Source organism: Rhinatrema bivittatum, chromosome 9 (genome assembly GCF_901001135.1).
Source record: "Rhinatrema bivittatum chromosome 9, aRhiBiv1.1, whole genome shotgun sequence".
NCBI lineage: Eukaryota > Metazoa > Chordata > Amphibia > Gymnophiona > Rhinatrematidae > Rhinatrema > Rhinatrema bivittatum.
In genome coordinates, this window is record NC_042623.1 from 163,455,185 (window position 1) to 163,468,357 (window position 13,173).

The window sequence follows — 13,173 nt, forward strand, 5'->3', positions numbered from 1 at the left end:
GAATTTGTTGCCAGAGGATGTGGTTAGTGCAGTTAGTGTAGCTGGGTTCAAAAAAGGTTTGGATAAGTTCTTGGAAGAGAAGTCCATTAACTGCTATTAATCAAGTTTACTTAGGGAATAGTCACTGCTATTAATTGCATCAGTAGCATGGGATCTTCTAGGTGTTTGGGTAATTGCCAGGTTCTTGTGGCCTGGTTTGGCCTCTGTTGGAAACAGGATGCTGGGCTTGATGGACCCTTGGTCTGACCCAGCATGGCAATTTCTTATGTTCTTATGTTCTTATGCTGACAGGAAGATAAATCACATCAGTGCGCAAAATGCTGCAAAGACACCGCAAGGTGAAGACCTAATGGTAATGCTCATAAGGTGGGCAATTTTCCAAACCCATTTACCTGGGTAAAAGGTCTGCCCTTAACCAGGCTAAACGTATGTGCAGGATTCTACAAGGTGCAGAGATTTAGCTGCACTAGAAGGAGGCATTCCTGGGATTTGTGTTTAGGTTTGGGGAGGAAAATACTTACAAGTGGTTTGCATTTTCAAATCTATGTGTGTTAATTTCCCATAGAAAAAGCATGTGCAAATGTTCGCTGATACTTTGTACCCAGGGCACTTGTCAAAATGAATGCACACACGTATTTTCACTTTGAAAATTGGTATAATGACCTTGAGTAAAAAGTACCTGCAGTTTTGTTAGTAATGTCATTTGAAAATTGCCAGCTAAAACTGTACCCCCTTTACAAGTCCTCCTTATTTCTTCTCATTTCTCTTTCAAACGTCAGTCATCAGCTGATAAAGCAGAACCCTCCAGGCCCAACATTCTGGCTCATGCCTTTGACCAAGAGCAGTGCTGTGAGGGTCACAAATGGACCAACGCTTTTATTATGTAGGGCTTGATTTTCAAAGCGACTTACATGCTTAAACTCCTTTTTTATGTGTGTTAAGTGGTGCTTTGAAAATCAATTAGGAGGGTGTGTGCATGCAAATCCCTAATTTGCAAGTTAGCAAAAGACATTTCAGGGGCTAGAGTCAGGTGGCAAAAGCATTTATGTGAGTATGATCAATTTTTTAAAGTATGCGTGCAAATGTACAGGCATAAAGTTACACGTTCTCTGGAATAGTATAATTTTCTGTGTGTGTATGTGTACATGTGTACCAGGACAACATACACATTTTCAAGGCTGTGCATAATTCCACTTTGAAAATTTAGGGTAAAACCTGTGACTTTAACCCTGTATGAGCTGTTATAAAATTACCCTCCCCATTATAGTTTGCATAGAAATATGGCGAGCAAGCTAAAATCCAGCTTTTAATATCCAATCTGATTTCTTGCTAGTACTGTACTTATAAGATGCTCTCAGAAATATATTCACAAGACTGGACTGAATTTGAAAATGCATTTCAAAGCAAATCTCTTACCATATGATTCATCGCTGTCCGATGACTTGATGCTTATCAAAATGTGCTGATCCAATAGGTATTCAGGGTCTGAAATGATTGGTGTTAGCTGGAAAGAAAGACAATGGACTCAGTTAATCCAGCATTTTTTGCATAGTAACACATACAAGAGGGTTGAATTACTACAAGTTTCAAGCTTGTGAGCAATTGCACCACTCATTTAGGCTTCAATCCTGGTTACTGTTCAAGGAGTATGAACTATCCTTATATGTCTCTGTAGAAAACTACATACATCTGGTATGAGCTATACTAGGGGTAGTAATCTCCAGATATATTTGCATATAATGGAGACAGTACATGAAAATACTTCATGTATATTCCTTGTGGATATCCGGAAAACCAGACCTGAATGTGGCAATCGGGGACTAGAGTTACCTACCCCTGTGCTATACAAATGATTAATAAAAATCTTTTATACGCATTCATAATTCAGTAACCTTATAAACATAAAAAATGTGACCATACATTCCCCTGCAAATCTCCTTTCCCTATCATTATTTATATTACCCTTCTGGGAACCCTCAGGGAGCTCATAGCCAATATGTCCAGCTCTTTTTATAAATCCAAACAGGAGAGGAGTAAATGAAAGATTTATTTCACTTCTGATCGTTTTTGTTCTCCTTGAAGTTAATTGAATCATGAATGCTTATGAGAGAGATGCGAATGGACAGCAACTAGAGTTGATGTCTTGGCGATTGATGCTATTGCTAAGACTTGCACAAATTCAATCCCTTTATGCGTCTGTTACCTGGTGTAAAATTCAAGTGCTTGCATTTTTCTGTCTTGTAGTCACAGACTACTAGAAAACCCTCTGTGAATTAGGCATCACGTGATACATACAGAAGATAAACAGAGAGCCCGATTCAAAGGAGGCCTCAGCGCCTGATTTGTCGCATAATTAATCGGGAGCCTACTTAAGGGGCCTATATTCAGCCATTTAAAGTGCCTTAATGTAACTTAACTTGAGATGCCTAAAGTTAGTACAGCTATTGGGGCAGCCTAGGTTAAGATGCCTAAATTCATTTCCCAGCCCTGTTCCCACCCCATGTTTTGGGAGCCTTAATTTAGGAGTCTTGTGATTTAAGGAGCCTGGATTTATGCACTAAGCCCATGAAAATGTTTAACTTCAAAAGTTATAGGTGCCTATGTCTGTTGAAAGTCGGCTCCATAGGTTTTCAAAAACGGTTTCCGTGTACTACATAATATTTATTTTAGTCAAGCTAAGTCACCTTGTGGGATTTCAAATCAGTCAGTGGCAGCAGGGCAAAGGAAGCCCTTACAGAAACTGAACCAGAAGGTGTATTCTGCTAGGGCAAGTATGAGACTTTAGAAACTGAGATATTTAGATCTATTTTAATGGCTTTATTTAATCACAGGCTATATGATATTTTGGTGAAGATTAATAAAAGTTGAAAAGTGCTGCTTTAGTGAGCAGCATCTCAGAAGCAGGGATTAGGGAGACATTACCAGAAGAATCACCAGTAAAGCAGGGTCCTAGGAATCCTTTCTGGTTTTCCCATGCCTTTTTGAATTCTGGTGCTTCATTTTTCTCCACCACCTCTACTGTGATGGCATTCCAGGAATCCACCACCCTATACATGAAAAAATATTTTCTGATGTTTGTCCTGAGTCTGCACCCCCGGTCCCAGAACTTTTCATTGAAAACGGTTTGCCTCTTGTACATTACTAATACCTTACAGGTATTTAAAAGTCTATATCATATTCCCTTTGTTTCTCCTCGCTTCCAGGGCAGTGGCTCTCGATCTTTTTATTTTTTTTAATCGGGGCACACCTGACGGATGGTTCTCACATGTGTGACACACTAAACACAGGACCATCACAGGGATAAATGTAAACATATACTCTACATCCACAAGAATCCACCGACCCCCCAAAAATGGGTGCACAGCAGAACCAGGTCATTCCTCGTACAACTCACCATAAAAAAACGATATTCTGATTCTGGTGTCATCTCAGTAACAGCAACCCAAACTCCCTCTACTACCAGGCACACTAGCCCTACTTATGAAAAGACAGCAGTTCACCACCAATGCATGTCCTATTGAGAAAACACAACAGATAAGACTGATACAAATTCCTGCATGCTAGTACAACATCTCACCTTGGTCACACACATAGAACACCAAATATAGGAAGACCACAAATTACAAATATGGAGACAGAAACTGGAATGGAAACCCAAAAAAGCCTCTCTGCATGCAGTGCGGATTAGTTTGCACACAAAGAAATCTGCACAAAGTTACACCTGTATTATGAAACGCACTCAAACAGTAATTGTTACGCTTGCCGCCCGCAGCAGCCCCGCGGTGCGGTCCTCTCACCCTCTCTGCACAAGCTTCAGGCTCCAGCTCCTCGTCACTGGTGGCAGTGGGCTGCCAGTCTCGACCTCGGACTCCCGCCAGCACCTCCGGCCCTGCTCCGCTTCTCGGGACCTCCAGCCAGGATGCCTCCACTCCTCGGGCCTCTCCACAGGCCTTGTGGAGAGATGCCGCCGGCAGCTCTGCGCCCCTCCCTAGGCGTGGGCATGCGCGCACATCAGTGAATGATTTAAAGGGCCCGTGGCAGGAACCTGGCCGCAGACCCGGATGCTGACGTCAGATCCTTCAGCACATAAATACTCAGGCCGTGCTCCTCAGCATCGCCTTTGCAACAGGTCTCCTTGGTCTCCTGTTCCTGGTTTCCGAGTGTTAATTGCTGCAGTACTTGTTTGTTTGTGTTCCTGATTCTCCAAGTTCCTGGTTCCTGTTTCACTGTTCGTCTCGTCTTGTGTTTGATTGACTTCCTGGATTTGACCACTGCTTCGCCTGACTTTGCCTGCCTGTCTTCTCCAAGTCTGACCACTGCTTCACCTGACTTCGCCTACCTGCCTTCTCCAAGCCTGACCACTGCTATGCCAGACCATGCCTGCCTTCTCCATGCCTTGACCATTGCTATGTCTGACCCAGGGGCGGATTGGCCTATCGGGGGATCGGGCATCCCCCGGTGGGCCGGTCACTCCAGTCACGTGGTCTGCCGTGCGCGGCCATGACGGAGCCGCGCTCGGCAAACCACGTGATGTGTCCTGGGCTGGCCTAGGTGGCAAATCCCCGGGCCGGTCTTCCTCGGGAATCCACCGCTGGTCTGACCACGCCTGCCTTCTCCGTGCCTTGACCATTGCTATGTCTGACCATGCCTGCCTTCTCCATGCCCTGACCATTGCTACGTCTGACCACACTTGTTTTCTCCGTGCCTTGAACTTTGCTATGTATGACTTTACCTCAGACTCTCTTGACTCCAGAGTTCCACGTTGCTTGCTACACCTTCCAAGTGCCGCTCACTTCTACTCAAGTTTGACAGTGACGCCTCTGTCCCTATCCTCTGGACACGGACTTTTAAGGCTTCGGCCTTCCTTTGCTCAGGCACCTTCAGTATCCTCCTGTTCCCTGGTGCTTGGGTTTCCATTCCGCATCCTGTCCAGGATAGGATCACGCCACCTGCTGGTTGCTATCTCTGGGCTGAACCAGCTACTACTGATACTCAACCTTGAGGCCTGCCTAAGTCCTGCCAGCCCCGGCACCCGAAGGATCAACCCTAGAGGAATGTGTGTATGTGAAGCTTCAGTGGCCTCCAGCTTCAGCCCACTCTGCCTGCTGACAGTGGGGACCCGTAGGCCCTCGCCTATGGGTCGCGTCAACCCCACCTCAGCCCAAGGATCCACCTCCTACGCAACAGTAATAACTCTACCTATGAAAAGGCAACACTACAAATATTAAACCAGGCCCTAAAACACCAACATGCCTGCTATTAGGAAAACACAACAAGCCAAGCTGCTATAGATCTCTATACAAAATTTACAAGTTCGCAGAATACCCTTACTTTGGCCACACATGTAGAACAGAGAGACTTTTACTGAATAAACAATAAAGTAACCATAAAGTTAGTTTTTGTTTTTCCATTGTTGCACTACATGCAGAGTACAGCTTCTTGCTGTTTCCAGTTCAGTTTTTGTCTGCACATTTCTGTTTATCCATTCCTCATACATCAAACAATAAAATCAATAATCATAAAACAATTATAAAAGTATACTAATAAACAGAATAATTGTTTCAAATCAGCTGATGAACAGAATAACATGCAATAATTAAAAACTCCTAAAAATTATTTTTAAAAATGCTCCAAACACCAATAAAATATTTCAAAACAGCAAACACATTCCATAATAACCAATAATTCAAATGGCAGTCATTCAAGAAAAATGCATTTAAAAAAAGTCACCTTTATTTTACCTTCTCCCGCAACTTTCCTACTCTTTTCATTTGCAGGTCAGTAGTACCAGAAGCAGCAGTGGTTACTGAAGCTCTATCCTCTTCCTTAGAGCCCATGATCAGTCTTTCTGTCTCTCACATACATACACACACCAGTCATACTGCATGAGTAGTCTTTCTCTCACAAACCAGTCACCTCTCTGACTAGTCTCTCTCTCTCTCACACACACCAGTCATCCCAACCTGTTTCTCTATCTCTCACATACGTACCAGTTATATATTTGATCAATCTCTCTCTCTCATACACACACACACACACACACACACACAGGCTTCCCACTCCCATGCTTTCTATCTCTCTCTCACATACACACACACACACACACACACACACACATGCTTCTCTCACACACACAAGCTTTTCATTCCCATAAGCACTCTCTCACACACACACATAAACACAGATTTCTCACTCCCATGTTCTCTCTCTCGTGCTTCCCTCTCTCACACACACACACAGGAAGTAGCTGCACCTGGAAGGGAAGACCGGGGTAGAGATAGCCAATGCAATTCTGCTGGAACAGTTCCTAGACCGCCTAGAATGGCCTATGCAGCAGTGGGTCTGCAATTCTGCTGGAAGTAGCTGAGGCCTTTTATCAGGCCCAGACTATGCATGAATCACCACAGTTCCTACAGAAGTCACTTGACATGGATAGAGGACCCTGGAGTCCTAAGAGCCAGAGGCCCTGACAACCAGTAGCATAGGTCCGACTGGACTTTTCACCTCAACAGTAACCCTCAGCTGGATCGCCATATTTTAGCTGTGCAGAAAGGGGGCATTTTGCCAGAGACTGTTTCCATAGGGAAGATGAACCCATGGATGCTAATGCCATGGCCCCACACTTTTGTAATTTTGAGGATGTCCCCAGCCAGGAAGTCTCTTATTTTGTGATTATGGTTGAGCTAGATGGCATTCCAACCCAAGCATTAGTGGACTCTGGGAGTGTGAAAACTCTCTTTCAAAGAGAGCTATTAAAGCAAATCCACATTGAACTCAACAGAGTAGTGACCTTGGCATGCATATATGGGGACCAACAGCAGTTTCCAACAAGCCAGGTACAAGTGAAGACCACAGTCGGCCAAGACAGAATTGAGGTGGGAGTTCTTCCTTGGCTACTCTACCCCGTTTACAAATGATGGGACTGTTCAAACTTTAAGAGCCTCTGCAACAAGCTCACAAAGGATTCATCCAACCACAACAATGAGAAATTGGACTTTCCAGAACATTTTCTCTTGGATGATCCAGATCTCTATCATAAAGAATCCAAGACACCGAAGTCCTGGAGGCAGCGCCAACAAGACAAATACACTTATGCTGCCAATTTAGAGGCAGCTGGGAAGGAGGAGCTGCGATCAGAGTCAGGGAAAGAACAGTCACCCACCCGGAATATCTTACCTGGCCCCTTTTAGTGGGAAAAAAGAGTGACCCGGGGAGCTTCAGGCAGTCCCAGAGGGAGGATGAGTCTAAGTGGGCCCAGGAGCATATACAAAGGGTGGACGGAAGGGTAGTCCCTGGAGCACAGCTACAGAACCTATTCCTCTTTATTTTGTGATAAAAGGGGATCTACTTTACCTAGTCATAAAGGGAAGTGTAGAGGCGGTATTGATAGAACAATGCCTAGTTCCCAAACCATATCGTCAGAAAGTCATTTAACTAATATACACAGCCACCTTCTAAGGGGTCACCTGGGGGGGAAAAGACCCAGGAGAAAATATTGGCACAATTCTATTGGCCAGGTCTACATAAACATGTCCACTTGTATTGCCAGGCCTGCCCTACTTGCCAACTCACAAAGCCTGCAGATGTACATGTGGCACTTCTCATAATAATGCCAATAATCAAGACCCCTTTTGAAAGGTTGGGCATTAATCTTGTGGAAATAAGTACACCCTAGTCATTCTGGACTAAGCCACAAGATATCCATGGACAGTACTGCTATGGAACATGAAGACCCTGATGATGAAGACTGCCCTAATGGAAGATTTTTCACGACTTGGGCTGCCCAAGGAGATCCTGACGGATTATGGGACCCCATTCATGTCCAAGATAATGAAACAACTCTGCATCTTGCTCAAGGTAAAGACTCTGCACACTTCAGGATATCACCTGCAGACTGATGGCCTCAATGCACTCTTCAACCAGACGCTCAAGCAACTGTTGAGGAAATTTGTGGAAGAAAACAAGAACACTTCCGGTTTGGCGATACTGAGACATGTGGACCTCGATTTGCTGAATGCAGTTTTTATTAGAGATGTGAATTGTACCGGCAATTGTTTCCGGTTTCGTTTTTGTAGAACCGTGGGAAATTTCGTTTCCCGCGGTTCTGACCAGTTTTTTTTTTGGCTGTCCCGATCCGAAAACCCCACCCCCCACCCCAATCCTTCAGATTTAATTATTTACAATCCCCCACCCTCCCGACCCCTCCAAAACTTACCTAAAGTCCCTTGTGGTCCAGAGGGGGTCCCGGGAGCGATCTCCTGCTCTCGGGACGTCGGCTGCCAGTAAACAAAATGGCGCCATGGCCTTTTGCCCTTACCATGTGACAGGGGCTATCGGTGCCATTGGTCGGCCCCTGTCACATGGTAGGAGCAATGGACGGCTGGTGCCGTAACACATTGATTGCTGTAGCAGTGATGATTCTTCTGGTGGAACATTAGTTGTTGTAGCAGTGAATCTGGTAGAATGTTAGTTACTGTGGCAGTGATGTTCAATCTGTTGTGAACTTATTCGATTGTGTGGCGGTCCGTGAAGCTCCGCCATCAAAGTAGCCGCGGGAGCAGCCGTCAGCCTTTCAGCTATAGCGGAGCTTCCACCAGAAGAATCATCACTGCTACAGCAATCAATGTGTTACGGGTCTCTCTTGCAAATATCCAGCCCTTGAAGAAGGAGCCAGCCTCCGAAGGCTGAGGCAAGACCGACTACAAGTTTGAGATAAGTGATTATTGAAGCAGTATCTACGTGATCATTTAAGCAATATTTTTATAGTGGACAGTGAATACTACAAGAGTTTGCATCTAAACACTGGGGTACCTAATGATTTTTAAAGCCTATACACAGGCTTCATAGTCACGATAGCTGTATTCAGCACAGCATCGTATGAAGGTACACTCAGATCCTTTATGATTTTTGACATCCATATAACAGGTCTTTTTTTGAATCTATATTTATTACATGTTATATTTATTTATTTATTTATTGTTTTTGTTATACCGAGTTTCATGATAGGCATCACATCAACCCGGTTTACAAATAACAAGGAGTGTAAAGCATAACGTAACGTAAAAAACAATATTTTCAATAAGAACCTTGAACTTTAAATACAGTGAATCAGAAAAAGGGAGAGGGAAAGTTACAAAAAACAAGGAAAATAAACTTGGGATGGAAGGGGAGAAATTGAACAGCACAATATTTACATTTCAGCCTATTGATACATTAGAATAGCAAGTGAAAAAATAAGACTATAAAACGGTACATAGGTAATCAAATGAATAAATATGACACAGTTGTGAATGGTAATAGTATGATAAATATTCAGCATTGAGGATGGTTGATTCGTGTTTACATTCCATTATTGCATACGAGTTAGTGCTAGTGAGAGGAGGTTTTATTCAAGGCTTGGAAATGCTTTTTTGAAAAGCCAAGTTTTTAGTCTTTTCCTAAATGTTAAAGAGCATTGCTCTTGTCTCAAATCAGGTGGGATCGAGTTCCAGAGAGCTGGACCTGCTGATGAGAAGGCTCTGAGACTCAAGGATTTATGTTGGTAGGTTTTGGCCTTTGGAATTTGGAGTGACTCTTTGTAGTGTTCCCTGATAGGCCTGGCGGAGGTGAATTTTTTAAGTGGTATTTGTAGGTCGAGTTGCGTGTGTTGGTTGATAGTTTTGTAAATGATGTTAATGGTTTTGTACATGATTCTATAGTGGATCGGAAGCCAATGAAGGTTTTTGAGAATAGGTGAAATGTGGTCAATTTTCCTGGAATTTGTAAGGACTCTGGCTGCAGAGTTCTGAACCATTTGTAAAGGTTTGGTGTAAGAAGCTGGGAGGCCTAATAGTAATGAGTTGCAATAATCTAGTTTGGAAAAGATTATTGCTTGCAAGATTGTTCTGAAGTCCTGAGTGTGAAACAGCGGTTTTATTCTTTTCAGGATATGTAATTTGTAGAAGCAATCTTGGTGGTTTGGTTAATGAATGTTTTGAGGTTGAGACGATTGTCTAGGATGGCTCCTAAGTCTCTTACGTGGGTTGTTTGAAGGAGTGTGGGTGGTTTAGGAAGTGTGTTATTGTTTTCCGGTGATATGAGCAGGAATTCTGTTTTCGAAGCATTGAGTACAAGGTTTAGACTGTTGAGGAGAAGTTTAATTTCTAATAGGCAACTGTCCCAGTATTCCATTGTTTTTGAGATTGATTCTTTTATAGGGATTACGATCTGTACGTCATCTGCAAAAAGGAAATGTTTCAGGCTTAATTTTGTAAGTAGTTGGCAGAGTGGTAGCAGGTAGACATTGAAAAGGGTGGGTGAAAGTGATGATCCTTGCGGCACTCCTCTATTAGAAGGGTGGTATTGGGATTCTTTATTATGAATTTTGACTCTGTATCCTCTGTTTTCTAGAAATGTTTTGAACCAGTTTAGTGTGGCACCTGTTAAACCAATGTTTGCCAGCTGTTTTAGAAGAAGGGCGTGGTTGACGGTGTCAAAGGCCGCCGAGAAGTCAAGGAGGATTAGTAAATATGCTTGGCCTTTATCAATACCAGAGAGTAGGTAGTCCATGAGTGAAATTAGTAGCGTTTCGGTGCTTGCGGCTTTGCGAAAACCATATTGGTTTGGGGACAGAATACTGTGGTCCTCTAGGTAGTTGGATAGTTGGGTGTTTACCAGTTTTTCCATGATTTTAGCTATAAATGGTAGGTTGGAAATAGGGCGGAAGTTGTTGGGATCACATGCATTTAGATTTGGTTTTTTTAGCAGTGGCTTGATTGAGGCAGTTTTTAGGTCATCTGGGTAGATGCCATGTGATAAGGAGCAGTTTATAATATCTGCTAGGGTTTTTGCTATTGTGTCCGGGATAAGAAGAAGCATTTTGGTAGGGATTTGATCAAATGGGTGTGATGACGGTTTCATTCTTTTTAATACATTTTGTATCTCTGTGATTGTGATGGGTTCAAAGGCATTAAGCTGGATGTCTTTATTTTGGGGAAGATATGTGTTATCTGGAGACGTAGTGTTTGGAATCAGCTGATTAAGGAGATCAGATATTTTTTTGTTAAAATGAAGAGCCAATTCGTCTGCTTTAGTCTGGGCTTGTTCGGGTGGTATATCTGGAGTGATAGGTTTAGTGAGGCTGGAAACGAAGGCGAATAGAGCTTTTGAGTCAAAGCTGAGATGATGAACCTTTCGGGCATAGTAGTCTCTTTTGATTTTCAACGTGGTACTTTTGTAAAGATGGAGTGATCGTTTGTAATCAGAGAGTGAGGCTGGTGAAGGGGCTTTGCGCCATTTTCTTTCTTTTTGCCGAAGTAATTGTTTGAGTTTTCGTAGTTCATCATTATACCAGGGATGTCGTTTGGATGTATTAGCAGACCTTGTTTTGGTTGTATATCATTCAGGGTTCATATATCATTCAGGGTTCATATAATCAACAGACCTTGTTTTGGTTGTATATCATTCAGGGTTCATATAATCAACAGATCAAATAACTCCATATGTTCGGACATACATATGGCTTCAGCAATGTTGCAGAATAGATACCCTAAGGGCAATAAAGTCCCTTTCGATGTCACTGGCAGCAGGATTGGAGTTGCCACATGTCCCAGACTGGCCAGGAATAAGACTGGGTAGCCCAGGAGTCCTTGATCAGCCTGCCAGTGCATGGGTTCCCAGCTGAACTGCCAGGGTACTGGCAGGAGAACCAGAAGTACTGTGGGTTCCTTGTTCAACCCACTGGGGCACTAGAAGGAAGACTGGCAAGACAGAAGGCTGAAGTGATGAGGTGGAAGCAGCCCCATCAACCCCTCCTGCCGTCTAAGTCCTTCACCTTCAAAAACCAAAGTAAACTGTGATAGTGTAGCACATTATGTAAACAAATGTGCTTTTTAAGCTCCAGTAGTTTTGCATAACTAAATCTTAGTAGATAGGGCAAACACACCCTTGATTTGAGACACAATAAGTTTGGTTAAATGGGTGTGATATTTGATTGCGCTTTTTAGTACATCGGCCTCATAGTTCTACCAATTTGCACAGTGCTGTAAAAGATAAAATTTCAATGGTAAAGTTATCTGACCCATATTGCTTACAATCCAGATTTGAAAGAAGGTACTAAGTAATTTTTGGCAGGTCACACAGAGAGGGTGAAAAGGGTCATGAAGAGAGCTCTACCTTTCTGATCACTACACTACAAGGCAAGGCAAGGAGGACAGGTGACCCACCTTTAGGACAAAAGAGTACAAGCAGCTTACTTGTGGACCCACAGAGATATGTGACATACCTTTGGAAGGACCCCAAACCTCACCACCAATTCACCTTCACTCCACTCCTGGTTTTCACATTCTGGGCTCTTCACAAAATCTGCAAATATGGAAATAGGGGCACTGTAAGCTTCTGGAATGAGCAGCACAGGGGAAGAACAATCAACAATCAACCGCAGTTCTGTTTTAAAGACCACCCTTAATTTTGTCATTATAGTCCTTTATGTAATATTGTCAGTATAATATACAAATAATAATTTATTTATTTATTTATTTATTTATTTATGGTTTTTATATACCGGGAGTTCCTGTATACAATACATATCACTCCGGTTCACAATTTAACAGTAATAACTACTGCCGTGTGGCAGTTTACATGGAACAATCTTGGAACAAATCAGGACACTTGATCTAAATGAATAAGAAAAACAAACTAAGCTCAACTTTAACTTTAAACATATAAATAAGTCAATTGATAATCTTGAATAAATAAGGCAGAGAACAATACATTAAAACCAAAGGACAGGGGTTGTTATATCTTCTAGTTCTTAGCTCTCTGGGAATGCTTGCAGGAAGAGTCAGGTCTTGAGTTTCACCTTAAAAGTAGTATGGCACGGCTCAAGGCGAAGGTCTGGTGGTAGCAAATTCCAGAGAGACGGGCCCGCAGTTGATAGAGCGCGTTTTCTCAGGGAGGATTTTGCAGGTTGGGTAGTCAATCTGTTTTGGTATGCACTTCTAGTCGGCTTATCCGAAGTATGTAGTTGCAGCTTGAAGGTTAAGTTGAGTGGTGATATGCTATGTAGGGCCTTATGAATCATCATGCTGCTTTTGAACTGTATCCTATATTTAATGGGAAGCCAGTGGAGGTGCTGGAGGATTGGGGTGATGTGGTCTTTTTTTTTGGCGTTGGTGAGAATTCTTGCTGTGGCAT

General features: G+C 43.0%; 1 protein-coding gene across 4 annotated transcripts in view; it reads right to left on the minus strand.

Annotated features, from left to right (window-relative positions):
• INPP5D (inositol polyphosphate-5-phosphatase D) overlaps positions 1-13,173 on the minus strand; it is a 243,623-nt gene that overhangs the window by 50,766 nt on the left and 179,684 nt on the right. For all 4 annotated transcript variants that reach the window (XM_029616170.1, XM_029616171.1, XM_029616172.1 and 1 more), the window contains 2 exons: positions 12,263-12,342; positions 1,417-1,504 (listed from right to left, as the gene is read on the minus strand). In XM_029616170.1, coding sequence (XP_029472030.1) covers positions 1,417-1,504; positions 12,263-12,342 — 168 coding nt within the window. The remainder of the gene's footprint in view (positions 1-1,416; positions 1,505-12,262; positions 12,343-13,173) is intronic.